The sequence below is a fragment of the Dermacentor andersoni genome, chromosome 7 (assembly GCF_023375885.2).
Source record: "Dermacentor andersoni chromosome 7, qqDerAnde1_hic_scaffold, whole genome shotgun sequence".
Lineage (NCBI taxonomy): Eukaryota > Metazoa > Arthropoda > Arachnida > Ixodida > Ixodidae > Dermacentor > Dermacentor andersoni.
In genome coordinates this window covers 145,594,117-145,615,248 of record NC_092820.1, presented here as the reverse complement: position 1 = coordinate 145,615,248, position 21,132 = coordinate 145,594,117, and the positions used below count along the sequence as shown (strand labels likewise).

Sequence of the window (21,132 nt, the reverse complement as noted above, 5' to 3'; positions counted from 1 at the left end):
CGCCATGGTGCACTGGCAGCGCCACTCACCGCTGACAATGCATGGGTGCAGTATGAAGGGCGCAGCGACGCCACCCCGATGGCGTAGTTGGCGAAGGAGAGGGTCACTCTCTCGGCGTGAAAGGTGCAAAGCACCACCGCGAATATGTACACACATGGCCCTTGCTAGTTCGCTCTAAGCAGTGTGGTTTATCGCTATGCTTCGAGTAATCCGGTTTATAATGTATGCATTTGGGTCGAACTGGGAGAAATTTCGAAAAAAGTGATTTAAAGCAAAACGATTTCGCTATAATGAGGGTTCACGGTACTTGCCATCTAAACGGAGAAAGCTTAGTCATTAAGAGTGACCCAAAGAAAGTGGCTGATCAACAGTACATGCAGGTAGTGTTCACATTCACATGTGCAATCGTTGTATGGGAGACGGTGCTACTGGTATGAGGACTGAAGAAGGTATGAACGGGACATGGGCTGTTGATGCCATGCGAGTGCATATGTCCCGTTCATACCTTCTTCAGGCCTTGCACCAGTAGGGCTGTCGCTATACAATGAATGTGCACCAACTTGCCCAGTTCTCTATTCTGACACACGTGGGATGCTTGCGTTTATCACAGTTACAAGGGTAAGCCAAGGAAAAGGGATGCAACACAACTTAATGCAGCCTGAAGGCTGCCCTGCACGCAATGTTCCCGTAGCAGTACACAGTAAGCAGACTGCCCTATGGACGGAGAGGGGAATGACCGCCATGTCTTGCAAAAAAAGACAGGGGTCACTGAACAGATATGCAGAACTTGCAACTGACATAGGCCCTGCACACTCTATATAATCCCATAACCTGGGGCTGGAGCTCACTGCTATCGCCTAGAAAGCATGAACAATAATGGATAGATTTCCATGGTTATCAAAGCATTAACCGCATGCCAAACAGCAACTGCTTTTATATAATCTTACAGACTTGTGATCAAGAAGCACAGACTAGGGTTAGAGCCCATAGCTACCAAAGCTATTGCTGCGAAAGAATCAACAGCGAGCACAAACAGCAGTTACTTCCTAATATTACAGATGCGTGTTCTTGTAAAAAAAATTTTAGAAATGAAATACAGTGGTTAAAAGCTTGCAGCCATTCACGCTTTCGCTTTGAAAGCATGAATGGCGATAGCTAGATTTCCATAGCTATCACTGCGCAAGCATGCATGAACAACATGCATGAATAGCTGTTGCTTCATAAACCATCTTACAAACCAGTCATGGTCAAGCATGAACTGGGTTTAAGGACTCAAGGCTACCACAGCTATCCTTGTGAAAGCGACAACAGTAAACATTAAGAGCAGTTGATTCTTAATTACTGTCGAGCCTCGCTACAGTCGGAACTCAAGAAGCATGCAACCCAACATAAAAGGCCGCAGCTATCGCTGTGAAAGGAGACACAGCAAAGTTATATAGGGGAAGAGCCTACCGTACCAGTTTGCGGGAGCGCCGGGAATGTCTGATCCTGGCTGTGGCGCCAGGACTGCATTCTTTTCTTCAGTCAGAAGCAGCCACTGGTTGATCAGGCTTTTCTCACGATCAGCATCTTCATCAGACTTGACTGGAGGACACACATCGCAAAGTAAGTTTTCCAACGCTAAAGCTGAACAACATCACTGCATAAATCTAGGTGAAGAGTGGCATAAATGTACTGCACATGTCGCTGGACCCGAGTGCAAAAGAAAAGAAAAGCCTGCTAAGCTACCCACCCGGTTTGTCGGTGATCTTTTTGAGGTGCTCTGCCAAATACTCGGAACGCCGACTCAAGGCATCACACCATCGTTCTCGCAATACACCAAGGTCATCATCCTGGAAAAGGTGCAGACGCAAGGTTTTTTTCACTCTTATGCTAAATGTGAAAGAAGTCCCTGCAGACTATAACAACTCAATTGGTTAGGCCATTTACATGATCTGCAGCAGTGTAAATAATGAGGCTGTATTATTAGGGTGGTAAAGCGACATGAGAACATTGTTTATGTCCTTACTCGAGTGTTCGCTATGTCACACTGGTGAATTATTTGGTTTTCACGCAAACACTGTGTGCAACCTGTCACAAGTAAATGCAAGCGAATGCAGTGGCTAGTTTGAGCGGATGCGCAAACAAGAGAGAGTGGGTGTTCTTGTTTGCACAGAAAGTTTGTGTTTCATCATCAGACACTGCGTTCAACTGAACCTGCCATTATGCTGCATTTGCACAAAAGCAACAAATTTATTTGCAGTAAATTCCAGACATTGTCTACCTGAAGTTCTAAATGCGTGGGGCTGGCAATGCGGCAAAAACGCACAGCGTGCACAGCACAATGGCTCTGCCGTTTCTCTTTAACAGCATTTTATATTCCTTTTCCTTTCAGAGCAGACACCCAGTAGCCAGATTTAGTTGTTATAACCAATAACATGGCATGGTAACATCGTAGTAATCGCTTTGTTATACCATAGATACGCATAAACGTTATCGGTGCCATGGCTGCTCATTGCTGTATTACAATTCAAGTTGCTTGTTGAATTAAAATGAGCACAACAAAAGGAATGGCTGATGCTCAGCCAGATGGCTGCGAGTGAAGAAACACAGCTTTGCAACACGTTTGTCATTAAACATGCTTCGAAGAATAAGGGCATGGGTTGCTTCGTCTGCACTGTCATACGATTTCCTCCACCGCTTGAATACTAGTTTCAATGTTGTCCAAAGCACATGAAGTGCTACGTGAGTGATTTGTGATCATGCTTGTAGTGTGTGAAGCCAGCTTGACAAATTTGAGCATACGCTTACTCTGTGTGTGCTCCAATACTCGCTGCAAATGGCTAAATAGACAGCCAAGTGGACGGTGGCCATCTTAAGTCTCGTCCCAATTACGACGAAAGCTTAAACGCTGGCAAGAATCGGAACACACATGCTCTGTTGCCGGTAAAGAGAATGATGGAGGCACCTGGTATGAGTCCAGGGGCCGCTGGAGGCGCGAGCGGATGCAGACGGCGCCCACGGCAACGGAGCCGATGTGCTGGCAAATGAGGGGTAGGGTGCCAGACCGGATGACAGGGGCCACACGCACCACCAGACGACGCTGCTGGCCCTGGCGAAGTTGGAACACGCCACCCGTGCCCACGTCACCCCGGGGCACCACCTCGACGGGCGCATACTCGCCCTGCTCCGTTAGCTCGTGGATCTCCAGCCACAGCTCCAGCTTGCGCTTCAACTCCGACCACCTGCACGCAGCCATACGAACCGAGAGAGAGATGTCATTAATTTCATGTAACGACCCCATAAGTGTGGTAATACAGAAGAGAAAGGCGGGGGGGTCTTGAAAGACATCGCCACCCATGCAATGTTACCGCTAGACGGAGTTGCGGACTTCTGGCTGGTGCCGTACGCACCTGTCCACCAGGGAGTGCGAGATGTGGGACTGGGGCCCACCCGTGGTCAGGTCCCAGCCGTGGCCAGAGCTAGTGAAGCCTGTGCTACGGTGGCCCCAGACCTCGATGGACAGGGCACCCTCTGCACAGTGCTCAACAAACTCCTCCGTCACGGGTACCACATGATCCTGCAAGGAAAAGGCCCACTCATGTTTTTAAATGACTTATTTCGCTCATGCTTTTAACTTGCTGATGTTGTACAGCAAAGCTATTAGCCTCAGTTGGTCGAGATTTTTCATGTCCGTGTGCGAAGTTTGCTTGCACAAGAACAAACGGCAGCTGGAAGGCTTTACGTTTGAATTTCAGCATAACAGAATTACGTTTTCTCATATATTCTAATTACAATCTGACGCTATGATGTCTGCAGGTCATGTGTAAGCCGTACTTTACAAATTTTGTTACGCATTTTACATTGAGAAATTGAATTGGCTCAATAATGCACTTGTGCCACGCAAACAGTCTACTAGAATCAGCATGTATGTTCCAGTTCCGCACACCTGCATGCCGAACGTGTGCACACGATGTATCTGTCCTTGATGCGTGGGTGCTCTGCTTGTTGCATCTGTTGCACAGCATATGGCTGCGACCGTAATTGTCATTACGGCACGCACTGTTCAAAAAGTTACAGTGCTATTTCACTTTGTGAAGGCAGGTTACGTGCAAGCGTATAGATGCCGCAAACATGCACCGTGGAGTCCAAGTACAAATGGAAAGGGTGTGAATGCAGTTGTGGATGCTACAATAATCTGGACAGTGCGACACCTGGTGGGCCACCAGGAATGTGCATATTACTACGCACGCAAAGAAGAGACGCCGCGAACAAGCACAGCAACCACCGCTGTGTCAAAGCACAAACGGAAAGGACGCGAACATGGTCGCAGATGCTACATCTTTTTGTCTACAGTTTCGTTGTACATCCACTTTCACAGGGTGGAATGGAGGCAGATTTTTTAAACTGACAGTGCCCTTTATGGGAAGAAACAGTGCTCATGAATGGGACAAGGGGAGGCGACAAAGAGAGATGCTGTTTCTTCGTATTAGTATGTACCAATTAGACCTAGATAGCACAGTGTAGACTTACAGTGCCTCCCTTGCACTCGTCGTATGCTTCACTGCATGACAAATATCGTCACCTCAAAACACAACTGTATTGCGGCGAAGCCAAATACAGAAAACCAATCATTGTGCAACGTACATAAGCCCCACTGACTTTAGCAACACTTCAAAAAGTCGAATATCTTTTTTTTTTTTTTAGGCAAATATCGAATAGCACAGTATTTTAAACTATTATTCAGAAATTAGGATATTCGCACGCCACTGAAGTGCTACAATTCACAACGATTACACATGTGTGCAGAAACTATGAAAATGTGTACGAAAGAAAACGTGTACAAAAATGCAGTCAATAAGACTACAAGAATGCCTGAAGCCGCAAAAATGAAGACTAGACAAATCCATGTCATCCTCGTGGTAGCTGAATGGATGCAGTGCTCGATTTCCTGCCAGTTTTTTGAGTACGAAACCTTTTCTTATTAACTCATCTTAACGTAAACTACAGTCAAATGCCTTTTATAACAAAGTGCTTGGGTCCTCTGAAATCATTCGTTATACAAGTCACTTCGTTGAAAAGGTCGCGCACTAAACAGTTCACTATATAATCGCGACAGAATCATTCCTTCATTGTACAGGTCACTACTTTATAGAGGCGTTCGTTACAGAGGCATTCGACTGTACATATAATAGAACGCATCTTAATATAAAGTTTCCCGAAAGGTAGCCCGCAGGCAGGCATGAATATTTGCAGGCATGACGTAAAGGCCTTTCTCCGGCAACCGCTACCTTCATCCCGTGAAACGTTGCACGATACAGAGGACACAGCGAGCTTGCTGACCTGTACGTGATTGAACTTGAAGGTGATGTTAGCGTTGCCGGGAGAGCCCGGCTTGGTGTCCGTGTCCACTACGGGTGCCACCACAACCGCCTCGGTGTGGCCCCAGAACGTGTACTGGCAGAAGACGAAATTGGACAGGGATGGTGGCAGGCCCACTGCACTTCTGATGGCAACCTGCAAGGCAGCATAACCAGGCGCGAGGTTATCGTCATGCCGAACTCCGTTCGAGCACAACAAAGGCGTAGACGCACAAGTGCTGAACTTCAATTAATTGTTTGCTTTATTTGAAAAGGGCCACAGTTTATTACTTATTATGAATTTATTATTTACGTTATGCCTTGTTTCAAACAAATTCATTTGTTAAAGTTAGCACTTGTGTGCATCCACTTGCTTTATCTGTATCCTTTATTGCACTTCAACAGTCAATAAATCTTTTATTATCGTACTTTCTGGACTTGCCGTTACGAGAACCTAATCAGCACAGAGTTTACTATAATAGTCACTAGTGAGAGAACTGGTTCTTCTGCCTACGGAAGCTGCAAGTGTGGTTGTTCAACCAGCATGAGGATAGTGGACAGAACACCGATTTGGCTTAAATTTGTCCTTCCATCTCCAAATGGCTTTGCAACTTTGCAAATTGATCGTCTTTAATGACATATCACATTATAAATGTAACAGCTTGCAATGCCTATGCGTGCGTGCAGAAGCTGCCTTCCTACATTTAGAGCTATGTGATTGCTCGGAAATTTGGAAAAATAAGGCGTAATGGATAACATGGCAAGAATGTCTGAAGCCACAAGTATGAAGATGTCACCAATCCACGTGTTAACCGTCACCCTCGCGGTAGCTGAACAATCGCAGTGCCAGGGTTTCTTCAAGTAATTTTAGTATGAAACTCTATGCTAATTAGTACTGATGATGATGGCAACTGCAAGAATTTCTCTGTAGTAACGTGCAAAAGTAAAATTTCAGCCTTCAAGTTTTGTACGTAGTTACTGCCTTACCCGGACGGTGACCTGTCTGCCGGAACCGTCGTCCGAGATGTCGAGGAGCGATCCTCGAAAACTGCTGTCCAGCTCACCACTCCGATCAGGCAGTGCACCGTCCGTCTTGCTAATTTCAACGTGCAGGCGGCCCGCAATCTGTTTGTTTTTTAGAAAGAAAAAAAAAAAGAAATACATTATTAAGACATAAGTAGACACAAAGGATTAAGAGTTAATAGGAGGAACGTCTACGGATGCAGGGTAAGCACCTTCGAAACAGCATGCTTGTGCAAGTGTAAAAAAAAGCTTTTTTTTGGACAAAGTCGCCAGGACGTGGCCCAAGACTCCTTATTTTGTGAAAACTCACCAAGTGATGATGACGATGACTGTTTTGATGACTGATGTTTTAAATGTCACTAGATGGCTCTCTAATATTTTTTAATTGCAGCTTTAAATTATCCTCCATGGCGATGAGTCAATGATCAGAATGTGAAAAGAGAGAATCCCCCCCCCCCCCCCTTTTATGAAGTGGTATCGGATCTCAAGATTGTACTTTGGCTAGGAAAGCAGCTTTGATGAACCCGGATGGCTCATTAATAAGGTCTTCGGAATGCCTTAAGAAGCAGTAACGAATGGAGATGCATATGTCCTTCTTGGCATACAATGCGGGCAAGGCATTAAACTTAGCTATAGTCTCTCGAGGAATTTTGCCAGGGAAATTCACTGGCTATTTATGCCACTAGAAAAGCCATGACTCCAAAAGTGCAAAGCTGTTGTTAAGGTGATTACAAAGTCGCCAAAGTTAGTGACTTACTTGCTAAGTTACCAGTACTAAATGTAACCATGGAAAAATTATTACTTGCCTACTGCTATGTGCAAGCTATACATGAGACTTTAAGAGCATTCTAAGTGTAGCGTTACAGTTCTAACATTACCAATACTGAGTGCCTTCAACTGCGCATGAGCGAAGTTTACAGGGCTCTTGGCATTTGCTGCTACCATCTGGCAAGCTTACTGGGAGAACTTCTACCAATCACCATGGTTACCGACTTCGACCAGTTACTGCAAATTTCGCAAGGTCAATTTACAGGCTATTTATGTCACTGAAGAAGGTGCTAGAAGTCCGACAAGGCAAAGTTGTTAAGGTGAATAAAAAAACTCACTATATTTAGCGACTTTCTTGCCAAGTTACCAACACTGCTTGTGCTTGACAAAGTGAGCAGACTGTGTACTGACCTCCCCTTGCTGGCTGATGATAGGCACATGGTAGCTGAGGCGCACGTTGTGGAACAGCACCTCTAGGAACACGTTGGCGACACCAATGAGGTTGTGGTTCTCTTGGGACTCGTAGAAAGGGTCAAGGCTTGGCGATGCGGATTCTTTATCATCCTGCGAGTAAAGCAGAGCAAGCCATTCAAAACTTGTTAGGATGGTCATAGCCAACAGAAAAGTACCATTATATCCGATATTCGTTATAAGCGTATACTTGATAAAAACGCTGATACTCACAAAATGCATATTAGAGTTAGTTCGTTATATCCAACAATGTATTATATCCACGTTCTCTATATCAAGGTTCGACTGCATTAGTTGCCTCATGACAGAAATGCTAATCTATATCGGCACGTTGTGCAATTGTACAAGCTTCGCACATTCAAGATATACCGTGTGTCGCTATATGTGCACAGTCCGACATATACCACACAACGCACCATACAAGGTGTACCATCCTTTACACTGCGTTACTGTATCAAGTTCCAAAGACGATCACACATTCCTGGTAATCTTGAGCACGAAATAAAGACATCTACTTGCACGGCACCACTGGGTACCACATCCACAATACACACGGTATAAGTTTCCTTTTATTGCTTCTGTCCCGCCATCTTTCATATTTAAAAAAATAAAGAAAAACAATTACTGGTTAGGGCTGGTCCCCTTAAACTGCCCCTTGTACGAGCAAAGAACACAATCTTGCCTTGAGGGATGGTGGCCTCTCCTTTCGGTCCTCGTACATCTCTCGCATATCGATGATCTTGTTCTCCAGCTTCTCCATAGACCAGACCTGGCTGCCCTCAATCTTGCGTTTCACCAGAATGGCCGGTTCACTCACAAATGCACTCTTCTGCTCACCAGAGAAAATAAAAAAAGGAAGGAAGGGGCAAGACGAATGAGTGAATGACAATGAAGACATACCGTGCGTGCCATGTGAGCGACAAATGAAAATCCTGCGTAAGTCAGTGCAACCTTGAAGATGCGAACCAATGGCACGTTTGTCTTGTAAAAGTAAGGCAAATGTATTTTGAAAACACGTTGAGGAGAGGACCTATTTTTACACTGCAATATGTCCTCCCCTCAACGTGTTTTCAACATACATGTGTGCACGTGTGCAGAGGTGCCTTGTTCTCGTTCGATGTCACAGGTTTCATTGCCGACAGTGGCAGCTGTGCTCAGATGGAGGGCAGAATGCAAACACGCTTGCATGGGTGCCGAGATTTCTGTGCCACAAATGTCGTAAAATTTATTCCTGAGTCCGCTCCCCCTCTCTATGTACAATGTTTCCCATTGACAGACTGTTTCTTTTAGATGTAAAAAAGTCATCAGTTATTATTACTTAGGTTCAGTCATTCTGCATCCCATTGCCCAAATAAAAAAAGGAGAGCCTGTCACTGATAAGTAAACCCCTCAAATGTTTCTCACACGTGACATGCAGTTTTCTGTACCCTCAAATGTGCCCCTGCACAGTCCACAAAAGTATTTTGGAACCAGGAAGCCAACGAAAACGTGGCATATCCTCATGGCTTCAGCACTGAGCCTGGGTTTCACGACTGCAGTGTGGGGTTTCTACAAAGAAGTGCACACTTCACCTTTACAATCTTGTGCACATGCGTTGGCTCTGAAAAAAAAAATTTCATTTATACGTATGACAGCAAGTTTCATTAGTGTTTGCACTGGTTCGTGAAGCCTCTTGTGTGAAGCCTCTTGTGTGAAGCCTCTTGCGTGTCATATGTGCCTCCAAGATATTTACCTAGCAAAACTTTACTTGTGATAAGATAGACGTACACAGGATGATGGAGGCTCGAAGTGTTCAACAGCGGCCCTTGTCGAACATCCCTCGCTCAATTACTGTTGATTTTGCTTGCGATAGCAACTGATAGTGTTTGAAATTGTTTGTGTCGCCTTGTTTGACCTTGTGTGTCATATGTCGAATCATGCATAAAACAAAACAAAAAGAGGTTGACAAAATAACTGCAAAGGTGTGTGCCGGAATCTCAGGGGCAACAGCCATCATTCACCGAGCGCATGCTTGATGCTGTCAAAACGCTGCACTACAGTAAACACAGAGGCTACACAGAGAAGTGCAGTATCTGCGCCTTGCTAGTGCTAGTTCATCAACGTGCATGTGAAGTGACGGACTGATGAGCCAGAGCAGGTGCGCAAGAGAAACTATCGCAAGTGGTTTCAGGCACAGTCCTGCATGAACAGCATTTCTTTTTTTTTTTGCAGACTCTCTGCTTTGAAGAACTGCCACAGGCAGGGGTACATAGCGGGATGCAATGCAGAAACAGATGCGTGATGCGACACAGTGAGAAGACGCAGACCTTTCGATTGGGGCTCAGGTTGGCAGCTGGGATCTGCAAGGTGACTTTGAACTCCGTGTGCTTGCCCATCTCCTCGGCCAAAAAGTTGGCCTCTCGGACGAGCGCGTTGGCCTTCACTATGTCCTCCCGCAGTTTGGCCAGGCTCTTCTTGAACAGCTCATCCCTGTGGAAACGGGCGTTGAAATCAGGTTCACACAACAAATAAATAAATGAATGAATAAATAAAACTGTTTTGAACTAGGAGTGGCCAAGATGGGTAAAAAAAATAAAATCTGGAGCCTCTAAGAGTTTCTGGGCTTTTAAACAATGCAAAGTGCCCATCTTCTTCTAACTTGAATTACCATTGCTGTAATATACTAATCACATTGCTTGGTACGCCCTTCATGCCAATACATATGCTATTTTAGTTTTCATTTTGACATGTCACAGATATTGTGTAATCAAATGTCAATGCCTAGTGAGGGGCTATTTGTCTACTTTTTTTACACAGCAGTAGCTACAAAGGGTGCTTCAGCCAATATATCATTACCGGTTGTCAGTTCTATGCATTGCATTCTGATATCTACATTCTTTTTCAATAGTTCATCCTCTTTCTAGTGTGGTATTCAAAGCACTGAATAGAGGGAAGCATGTATATAGTAAACAGAAATACCCAAAACAACAACACAGAGCCATGTTAGTGATAGTTCTGAGATCTGTACATTACTTAAACTAATCTCTGCAGAAACGTTACATGACTGAAAAAGAAAGCAGCATAGAGTACACAAAACTGCTGAAAGCAATGCAGAGGCATGTTTTTATTATTTGTTTATTTAAAAGAACCTCTAAAGGCACTTTTTCGAGGGTATTACATAAGGGGGATGGTCATAAAATCTGATACTACTTAAGTACAAAAATAATCACAGGCAAGGCAATACAACCAAAAGAAAGCAAAAAAGAAAGCAAAAATGAACAAGATTACAAGTTAAGCAACAGCGAATTTCTGATTGAAGTATATTACAAGCAGCAGACACAGAAATACAAATTGTATATACATGTACAAAGACCATGCATGCTTAATAGAACTGTACAATTCCATAAAAAATTTTTAAAAGTGCATCACACGTTACAACAGGCGTTGCTCACGAGCTCAGGAAACATTATGGAGGCCGGTAACAGTGACTACATTGGGCAACAGATTATTCCAACTGATTATCGTTTTCTGTATAAAAGATTGGGCGAAATGGCATGACAAGAGAAGCCTGGACATTATTGCTGCAGACAGTTACAATTCCTGCACATTCCTACAAATTCCGAAGTAACTAAGCTCCAATTGTTACCTCTCCTTGGCCCACCGCTCCATGCGTGAGGCGACACTGGGGCTGGGCAGTCCCGAGGAAGCCGCCTTGGCCCCCAGCGGGTCAAAGGGCAGGTAGGGCGCGTACGGCGTGGACGGCGACATCTGGTTGCGTAGCAGCTGCAGCTGCCGTTCGTACATCTGACGCTGCTTCTCCAGGGCATCTGGAGGAGGCAGCAAAGCAAAGAGCGAGCGCGTTTGGAAAAGACCCGTCGCAAACCTGGCGCGCTGCCAGCCAGCAGGCTCGCGCAAGCATCGCCCGTGAGACACAACGGGACAACCCAACTAGAATGGGTCATTCCGATGTGGTGACACCACAATGTGCGGCTAGCGAGCGGGACAAACAACGGTAATGCTGTTTGCAAGTTCGACGTGCTCACTTTGTAATGCGACAGGCACAGTAGGCGAGGGTCACTGTGGCAAGATGTAATGTTAACATTGTATGAAAGGGAGCTGGCACGTTTATTTCCTATGGAACTTGACATATCGATGTTTATAAACAGTTATTCGTGCGTCTTCTTTGTTTCATCAATGTTTTCACTCGGCCATCAAATCCTAACCGAAGTACAATGGCAACAAGAAAGTTGCCGCAGCAGCAGTATTCCACTGACATTATCAAAGATAGATCAGACATCCACATGTACACTCATGAACATCAGTTGAGGAGGGGAAACTGCATTCATTGTATGTAACACGCACTGTTACATGTAGGGTTCAAACCCTACCGGGCAGCCACATTGTCTTATCCTCTACTTGTTTGACTCACTAATGAGCCCCTGAATGAAACAGCAGATTTCTGTTAACTTGATTTCAGCAAGATGTGTACAATTAATGGCTCTATATTCAATGACGCAATGAACTCTCTGTCTGCATACCAAAATTGTTTTGTCATGGTTACCTCTATCCGTGTTTGTAAGGGGTGGCTGTACGAACAATCTTTAGCTAGAGTCCCTGCTGGGTAGTCACGTGATGGGAATACACAGGAGAGGTTGGGCCACATAAAAGTGGGCCATATATTGTACTGTATATAAATAAACCACATAATTTTTGTTTTATATGGCTCCCTGTGGGGAGCCCCATGCAGGATCTATACGGAAGTGGTTGTATCATTAAGAAGTGATCGTATTAGTCGGGAGCCACTGAAGTGATTGTACCATATATAAGTAGCCATATGTTGTACTACACTGAAATGAACCATATAGAAGTGGTCATATATGGCTCTTGAGCCACATATAACCATTTCTATATGACTCCTTATGGAAGACATATGCAGGTAAATCTTGTAAGACCAATATGCACAGCACTTCACTGACACAGTGTCTGTGAGCAAAGAATAATGCTACCAGGTGAAATGGAATTTGCAGTTCAGTCCTTATTGGTCATGGTCCTTAGATGTGTCTGTCGTGGTGGTGGCGCAGTTTTCAGCACAGTGGCACAACACCCCCCCCCCCCCCCCCCAACAGTACTAACATACCGCCAGAAGGCACCACCGAGTAGTTAAGTTTGTAAACACATTTACAGGGTGTTTCTATGAAGACTAGATAATTTTTAAAAACAGCCATATTGAAATAAATGGGCAGTTTCTTTGGGGACGTGCCACCAGTGGTGGCGACCACAGGGTGACTAGTGATACAGGGTAATTAGTCGCTAATGGACAAAAAACCCTTAATTAACTTTTAAACACTTAGTTTCAGGAGGCCCATTGCACATGGGAAATTGAAGCGAGCTCTCCGCACGAGCCATATCAACTTTTGTGTATGGAAAAATGCGATTACCCGCGTAACTATGGCACGACGAATTTCGGCCATCAGAGCGCACAAAACCAAAACTGGGAGGCTATACCGACTATAAAGCCACAACCTTCGAGGCGATGTTTTGCTTACATCACCCAGCAGCAGGCAGCCAGCATGCTGCGACAGTGAGGAATTTTGGCTCTGATAGCTGAAAAATTCGTCGTGCCACAGTTCCGTGGGTAATGGCATTTTTCCGGATTCAAAAGTTGATATGGCTTGCACGGAGAGCTAGCTTCAATTTCCCACCTGTCTCCAAAGGAACCGCCCTTTTATTTCAAGATGGCCCTTTTCAAATATTATTTAAGGTCTTTGTAGAAGCATCCACTATATTTGTGCAATAAACAGTGTCAGAGTGTCAGGCGCTTCCTTGCCCATGAAGTCACACACGGTGTCATGTCCCTCGAACCACTAGTCATCCGTGCTGCTTCCATCGGTACTGCTACCTCTGCTGTGGCATGCGCAAAGTTTATCATTTCTGATGAAGCTTGTGCACGTGGAGTCCACGACTCTGTCACATCAATGTTGCCTGGAAATTGGCTACATCCATATTAGCAAGCATCAACTAAATTAAGCCTAAACTAAACTGCCACTGTTTTATGACAAACGTGGAGCCGCACTTCCAGAGACAGCGTGTGCTTATTGGCTGGCTGCTTTCCAATGCTTCCATGGCCACTTGAGCTTGGCCAGCAGTTCTGGCACGACCAATACGTGCCTATAATCACTTTTTGTTCTCTCATTAACAGAGAAATATGGGTGTCCTTTGTGAATTCTGAATGCGATCAAATTAAATGAAAAATCAAGCTGATCCATGTCAGCAAAATTTGTAAGTAATGAAAAGAAAACGAGAGAACTTTCATTTCAAGAATCACAACGCTGTTGCTCTTTCCCGAGTTTCTAAGTCTGTAGGTCTATTTAGCTCGCTGATAGCAGCACGGGTGTTTAGGGCTCACCTAAAGGTGCCGCTACTGTAACCTAGTGCTCTCTGCACCAAGGCCAAGCGCCTTGCTATAAGTTACTACAATGTTACAATAGCTACAGCACAAAGTTGTGATGTAGTACAGCTGCACTCATCCATTGCAATAAGAAGCCAAGTCAACGCCACTTACTGTGTTTGTCTTCCTCGTGCTGCTTCTCAAGCGATTGCATAGCTGCCTGGATGGGATCGTTTACCAGTTCCTTCATCATGATTTCCTCACGGGCAAATTCGTAGTCGATCGGCCGGTCGAGAATGGGCGTCTCCAATGCACCGGCTGAAATAATGCCACAGTATAAGTGGACGTTTCGTCTGAAACCGCATTGTATATTGAGGCATCTTGCATCCATTACTTCTCAACTGCAGCCACACCAGAGTTGCGTGCAAGACCCACTGCAAGGCCTCATGTCCCACTGGGAGGCTTTCTGATCTTTACCTTGTTGCAACTTCTGTGCTGCTGGCTATGGCTTGATGCGGCATATCACAGAATGGCCTAAAAGCACTAACATTAATGATGTTTCGAGTAATGTACTTTGCTTAGACATTTTTGCAGACTTTTGTTGTAAGTCGAGCATTACATCATAGAAGTGGGAAATAACTTTATTTACAAAGGGCTGGTTCTATGCTACTAATGTAATGAAACAAATAAAAGGAATGAAACAGAGAATATTCTGTTCTACGTATGTCTTTATTCAAGTGCAACAGGAAGCTAGTACAGAATGGATTACCAGCAAGCAAGACAACAATGCACACGCTAATTTGCTCCGTCCCAACATAGCCTTTAACTACACTTTAGGCACGAGTCAAGCGTGGTGAATCCCGACCATGCCTGAATCCTTCACCTGTCGCTTGTAAAACAGGACATGACAGAAAATGGCTGGCAGAGAAGAAAATGGCGACCAGCGTGACAACAAAGAAATAATAGAAGTGCTGACTGTACCATTAAAGATTGTTCTTGTAATTTCTTGTTATTTGTTGTGCTAAATGTCACAAAATAAATTTACACCAACTATTGGCTTTGCTCTCTTCTATACTTTGTATTTATGCTGCTATCATGCAACAAACATCACCCTTTAACATTAACCTTTGCATGAACACACATGTGTACTGCTCTACAAAAAACTGTGCCAATCAGTTTGTCTAGAACACTGAAAGCTTAGAGAAGGAACTCACACAAGGGTTAAATAATTCTGCAATATAGCTTTTTCATTGTTCTACTCTTTTCTTATCATTTGCGTTGAATGACTGATACCAGTGATAAAAGGCAGCATGGCACCCTGCAGGCAATGACAAAAGAGCAAACGAGTGAGATTGCAAAAGATGTGCTATATTTCTGTCAGGCAGGAAATTTTCAATAGTTCTAAAGTTGATCAACTTAAAATTCTCAAACTATCAGATCGAGGGAGTTCTGTCGCTGTTATACGGTAAAGTCGGCAGCCAGTGAAATGCTTCAGTAATCTGACACAAAAGCACTCATGTGGTTGCCATTGCGAGCAACAATTCTACATCTCTGAAAGTGACCAGCCCTCAATATTGTTCTAAATATAAAAAAAAAGCATTTTCACTGCTGTGGGTTTTTTAAATGTCACAATGAAATAATCCCCTATTCTTAGTCATTAACCTCATGTTCACACATTCTGCACAAGTTGCCGTCGACTTTGTTTGAATGCTTCTGGAAGCATTGACATTTTGCACATGGCATGGAACTGGTGCTCGTTGTTACTATAACAAAACTAATTATTTTCATGAGGTAAACAGTTTCTTGCAATTATCGTTCTTTTATCGTGTTGTTAACATCATGCTATTCTAAGACGCTGTTGATGAGGCCACCCACGTCCGCTGTGTGAGGACCTTCAAGATTATGATGGCTTCAAGTAACTCCGTCAATTAGATAGCCTATTGACTCGAAGGCCATGTAGCTTTTCATGTAGCAGCACCTATTTCGTACTCAAGTCCATCGAATATCGTTTCCAAGGCCTTTGCAATGCTGGTATGACACTCGCATTACGTTATTGTGGCCTGGGGGAGGGGGGGGCGCAACCCACAAAAAAAAGTATGTACTTATAACAAGGAACTGCATTATCCTTCAAAGCTTTGTAGCACTAGCAAAGAGGGCATAGAAACCACCACCTGTTTGCAATCGTGGGCAGTTGACCCTGAAGAAGTGGTTGTTGCCCCAGAGCACACGATCACCGTGGTGCAGCTGTGTCTTGGACACAATGGCTGACCCATTCACACAGGTCCTGCAAAGAGAGAGTCCAAGAAACTGGACTTGTAGCGTCAGCTTCAACCCTTTATTGGTGCCGACTTAACAGATAATATCCCCACCTCAGCCTTTGAAAAGACTGAGACTAAATCTGCCTGAATACACAGAGAATGCAAAAAAAAAAAAAACATTGGCTGAGCGATCGATTTATGGGATTAAATGTTCCAAAAGGTCACTTTTAGCTATGAGATGCTGTTATGGATGAGCTAAGGATTACTTTTGACCACCCAGAGATCATTTAACCTGCATCCAAATCAAGGTACACAAGCTTTTTTTTTCTTTCTTTCTTCTTCTTTTTTTTTTTCATTTCACTACCATGAAATTGCAGCTGTCACAGCTGGGAATCGAACCCATTACCTCATGCTCAGCAGCAAAATGCCATATTCGCTGTGCAACTGCAGCCAGTCGCAAAAAAAAAAAAGTGTCAGGACCCTGATGAAGCAACATGAACAAAATTTGTTGCAGTAGTTGATGCACTGACTGACATAAACTGTACTCAAAACTCGGCCCTCGGATACTTGCAGAAATACCTAGCTTAAAACTGCAGAATTTCGCATCTTTGAGGCAGCTCACAAAATAAACGTTCACGAGCATGAATTGGCCCTGCAGCTTTATGTTTACCATTCGATTAGATGACGCTGTGAACACACTGGACACAAGAAATGCCGGCGTGCATTAAAGTGAAGAATGACGAAAAAACCAACATAAAAATCGGAATTAAATTTTAAAAATCCGCCTCCATTCCACTGTGTGATAGTGGATGTATGTACAGCAAAGCTGGTGTGGATGTTAGACGACGATACACAAGCACCGTACGTCACGTGCGCGCATATGTGTGCGAAAGTGAAGCATACATCCCGATTCTTCTAGGCCGGCCATCAAGCGCAAGTGCCTTATTGAACTTAATTAATGTTTAAAAGTAAATTTCATCAGAAAATGCGTAAAGTACAACTTACACACAACCTGCAGGCATGACAGCATCGGATTGTAATTCGAATGTAGGAGAAAACACAATTCTTTTGCGCAGAAACTCAAACACAAAGCCTTCCAGCTGGCGTTTGTTTTTGGGTGAGCACCCCACGAAAAATCCCCACCAACTAGAGGCAGACAGCTTCGCTGTAAAACCACAGACAGTTCCTCACCTTGCTCCCTCAAGTGGCATTATGTACAGTTCAGGACCTTCGATAGTTATGATGCAGTGCTCGGGCATGATTCCCAGGCCGCTGAGTTGAATGTCCTGTTCGGACGGAGCGTCAGGACGTCCTACAAGAGTCCTCTCCTAAAGCGAGAACACAAAAACAATGCTGAGAAGCTTTTAAGTGCAACTGAGGTCATGAATATAACCAAGTGGAGACATACAAACAACAGATGGCATTATTTGAAAAGGGGCAGATATATATATATATATATATATATATATATATATATATATATATATATATATATATCACTAAGCCCGATTACTAATGAGCCACCCATAGGAACATACTAGTGACAAGCCTTTTCACGACGGTTTGCAGCCCATTATCACATCAGTCGGCGGCAAATTTTCGTCACTAGGCCTAATCGGAGCTGCATGGTCGGGTATCTGCGACTAAAGTTACGGTTACCAAATTGATGCAGATCTGTTCCCGGCGGTCGCACGGCCCTCGGAAAGCCGACAAACTGCCTCGCCAACAAAAGAAAGTGCACGGGATGACCGTTTCATGTTTACGGCCGCCATCATTGCGAAATACCATACGGTGGCCCCTCGTTCCGAACGCTGTGTTTGTAGGCGCACGACGGTCTCTTTTCGTAGCTTCGAGCCACCTGCCACAAGACTAGCTTTCGATTGACATGGTGAGCTCGATAAGTATCCTGTGGCAAGGTACTGACCCCCAGCTGCAGAAGCAATTACGCAGGCGGCAGATGGACGCATGCGAACTAAAAACAAGGGGAGGGGCACGTCTCACGAACTTGCCGTGGGCATCCCGATTTCACAACTCTTTACCGTTGGCGCCGATGACCGCGCGGAATGGCACCGAGTGACACGTTGCACATTCCACGCTTTCGCCTGTTGCACAGATTGAGCCAATGATAACCCATAGAAAACACCTGCCATAAAGATAAAAAAAACCTCCCTCCTGTGTTCTAGAAGAAAACTGGAAAGAAATACTTTCTAAGCAACAGAAGGTTGCCAAGAAGCACAGTGTATGGCCTACTATTAAACTGAAAATACCCCATTGGTATTTAGCACAACTTCGCTATTTCTTCAGCTTCAGAGGGGAAAAAGAAAGCACTTAATCTTTTTTTTTTTGACAGACATTCTATTGATAAAAAATATTTTTCAGACATTCATATATGAACTGAGTTGTTACCAGTGGTGGCATCCTAATTTGGTATTCTCTTTAATAAGAGTAGAGCATACTATGCATCTCGATTCATAGGTACCCAAGTTACTGATAGCTAAGAAGATTCTTGTTAAATAATGTGATTAGCCTCCTCAGCAAGTGCAGCACTGTGTTTCTGTGTTTTTTGCACAAAATTTGAAAGTGTAAACGGGTGTGTTAAATTTTCTGATATTTGATATTTGTTTCGATATTTCATTAGAAAATCTGCAGCTCAGTATTTGAACACCCCTTGTGTTTCATATTGTGTGATCCATATATACCTCATAAGCAAGTGATGTTGGAAGCCCATGTCTCTGCAGTAATCATTGCCTGAGTATTCATCAACTTTTCTCTTTCATACTGCAAAATCTACTTACCATGTGTCATCAAGTGAGGTTCCAACTCACATTTTTGGAAAAATCAGCGTGTGATAATCGATAAATTGTTTCATATTTCTTGATCCACTAATAACTCATCAGCAAGTGACATTCCAACTCACGTCTGCGCAGTAACCACTGTCTGTACATTGATTCATTCTCCTTTATATTAGTACCATCTGTGCATTTATGCTGGACAAAAGCTGTCAGCCCTTCTTTATTTTTGCGCACAATTAAGTCACAATGTCTTTGTCCAGACAGGGTAGTTGTAATAATCAATGTGGCATGCTTTGTCAAATCGCTAGGTGTGTTGACAAAATTAGAAATGCAGCACTGTTTACGTTATGTCATGTTCAGTCTCATTGTCACAAAGACCAAAAGATGTTGAAAACATGTAGAACAGAGCTGACCTTCATGTAGTAGACAAGCAGTTCGTTGAGCGAAGGGTCAGCATTTAAGTTGACCATGTAGTACTTGTCGTTTTCGACCTTGATGCCCGACGCCTGAACTGATATGCCCATCTTCTCAAGGGCTTGCTGCCTTTCCTGTATCATTTAAAACAGAAACACCAAAAGAACAGCAAATACATTAAGACATGCTCACATATGCTGAAGATGCATCACAGCATCTAAACAGCAATTGTGAGATGAACTGAAGCTTTTAAAGCAACGCATGCTGCCTGGTTACACAGAAGACCAAACTGCAAAATAAATGTGCCACTGTAGGCAGCCATAAGGATCTGTAACGAGCAAGCTGCTAATGAGGACTGAAGATGCGAGATGGGTGGAAGCAGGTCTAATTTTGGCACAATGAAATCTGACGCGATGAAGTTGACTTTTCCCCTGTGACCGCAGTGTAAACAAGGCACAAATTACAACTTTAAACAATTTTGCCAAAGTGAAAATCCCTTTTCCCTCTGACAAACCAGTCTTGTAGGGTACAGCAGCTTTGTAGTTATAATTGCATTAAACAGATGGCAGCAAGGATTCTAAGGAGTACACAACATGCAGCCACGCTACATACACAACATGCCATCTGGTCGATTTACACAAGACTGTCGCCTGATCTACAACTGCATATTCACCTGGTGGATCTTCTCCGTCTTCCGCAGCTTCTCTTCCCAGGTCTGTGAGATCTCTTGCATCAGTGTTTCGGACTCCCGTAGACGTTCGCTCAGACCTTCTGGCGTCTGGATGGACAATGTACAAAAGAAATAAGATGCTACATAGATACTACAAGTGCATCAACGATATGACCACTGAGACAAGTACAATTTCAAACCTAGCCAGTAATGTAATGCGCACTTTCAAAAACCTTCCCCTTCTCTTGGAAACAAAGCACTTCAGCAAAAATATCAAGGCACTTGCAGAAAATATTCTGCACAATATGTAGACCACAAAAGAAACCTAACAAGTGAGAACCTCAATACATAGCATTTCCTGTCATATAATGACAACTGGGCATTGCAAAACTATGCTGGCAATGTTAGCAACAGTACTAATCAGGTGCAGATGTCACTATACTGGATGTTTCATACCGGTGTTACATGCGCACTTTCGATCGCGATTGAGCCGGATCGGGATTTACCGTATATACCCGCTTAACGAAGGCACCCATTTTTCTCAATATACCGAAGCAAAGTTTGGGAGTGCGTTCATTATGCCGGGTAAATTTAATGCAGACATTTTCGAAACCGCAAAAATTGCAAAGTAAGACGGTAACGATTTGGAACATGCATAAGGTAACCCATCTTTGCAGTAAAAAAAACGCATGTATACCATTTTGCAAACTGTAACTTTCATCCTCATCGGAACTACCAGACCTGCCGTTCAGGTCGCTGGCCGCTTCATCCACATCGCGGTTCCACCACAGAACAACGCATCAGTCGCGCGGCCTAGGCGAATCGCGCTAGGTGAAACTGAACGCGCGCTCCAAACAGCGATCTCCGATCGCGCGATCGGAGATCGCTGTTCATCCTCGCAGCTGCTTCCGGCCCGTCTGCCATTATCGCAAGCATTACGTTGAAGCGCGCGCCTGTTTTGACAGGCACGCTGTGTGAGCGAGTCTCTTTTCCTCGAACGGCCTGCTCATCGGCATGTCAAAAGCTTATC

The 21,132-nt window shown here is 44.1% G+C and overlaps 1 protein-coding gene across 3 annotated transcripts in view; it reads right to left on the bottom strand.

Annotated features, from left to right (window-relative positions):
* Khc-73 (Kinesin heavy chain 73) overlaps positions 1 to 21,132 on the bottom strand; it is a 122,740-nt gene that overhangs the window by 32,675 nt on the left and 68,933 nt on the right. For 2 of the 3 annotated variants that reach the window (XM_055072260.2, XM_055072261.2), the window contains exons 11-25: positions 20,106 to 20,210; positions 19,432 to 19,566; positions 17,418 to 17,554; positions 16,137 to 16,252; positions 14,143 to 14,286; positions 11,227 to 11,407; positions 9,908 to 10,070; positions 8,284 to 8,430; positions 7,542 to 7,694; positions 6,327 to 6,464; positions 5,323 to 5,496; positions 3,393 to 3,559; positions 2,948 to 3,224; positions 1,733 to 1,832; positions 1,458 to 1,584 (exon numbers count right to left, since the gene is read on the bottom strand). In XM_055072260.2, coding sequence (XP_054928235.1) covers positions 1,458 to 1,584; positions 1,733 to 1,832; positions 2,948 to 3,224; positions 3,393 to 3,559; positions 5,323 to 5,496; positions 6,327 to 6,464; positions 7,542 to 7,694; positions 8,284 to 8,430; positions 9,908 to 10,070; positions 11,227 to 11,407; positions 14,143 to 14,286; positions 16,137 to 16,252; positions 17,418 to 17,554; positions 19,432 to 19,566; positions 20,106 to 20,210 — 2,264 coding nt within the window. The remainder of the gene's footprint in view (positions 1 to 1,457; positions 1,585 to 1,732; positions 1,833 to 2,947; positions 3,225 to 3,392; positions 3,560 to 5,322; positions 5,497 to 6,326; positions 6,465 to 7,541; positions 7,695 to 8,283; positions 8,431 to 9,907; positions 10,071 to 11,226; positions 11,408 to 14,142; positions 14,287 to 16,136; positions 16,253 to 17,417; positions 17,555 to 19,431; positions 19,567 to 20,105; positions 20,211 to 21,132) is intronic. The other variant, XM_050180871.3, reaches the window with a different exon arrangement.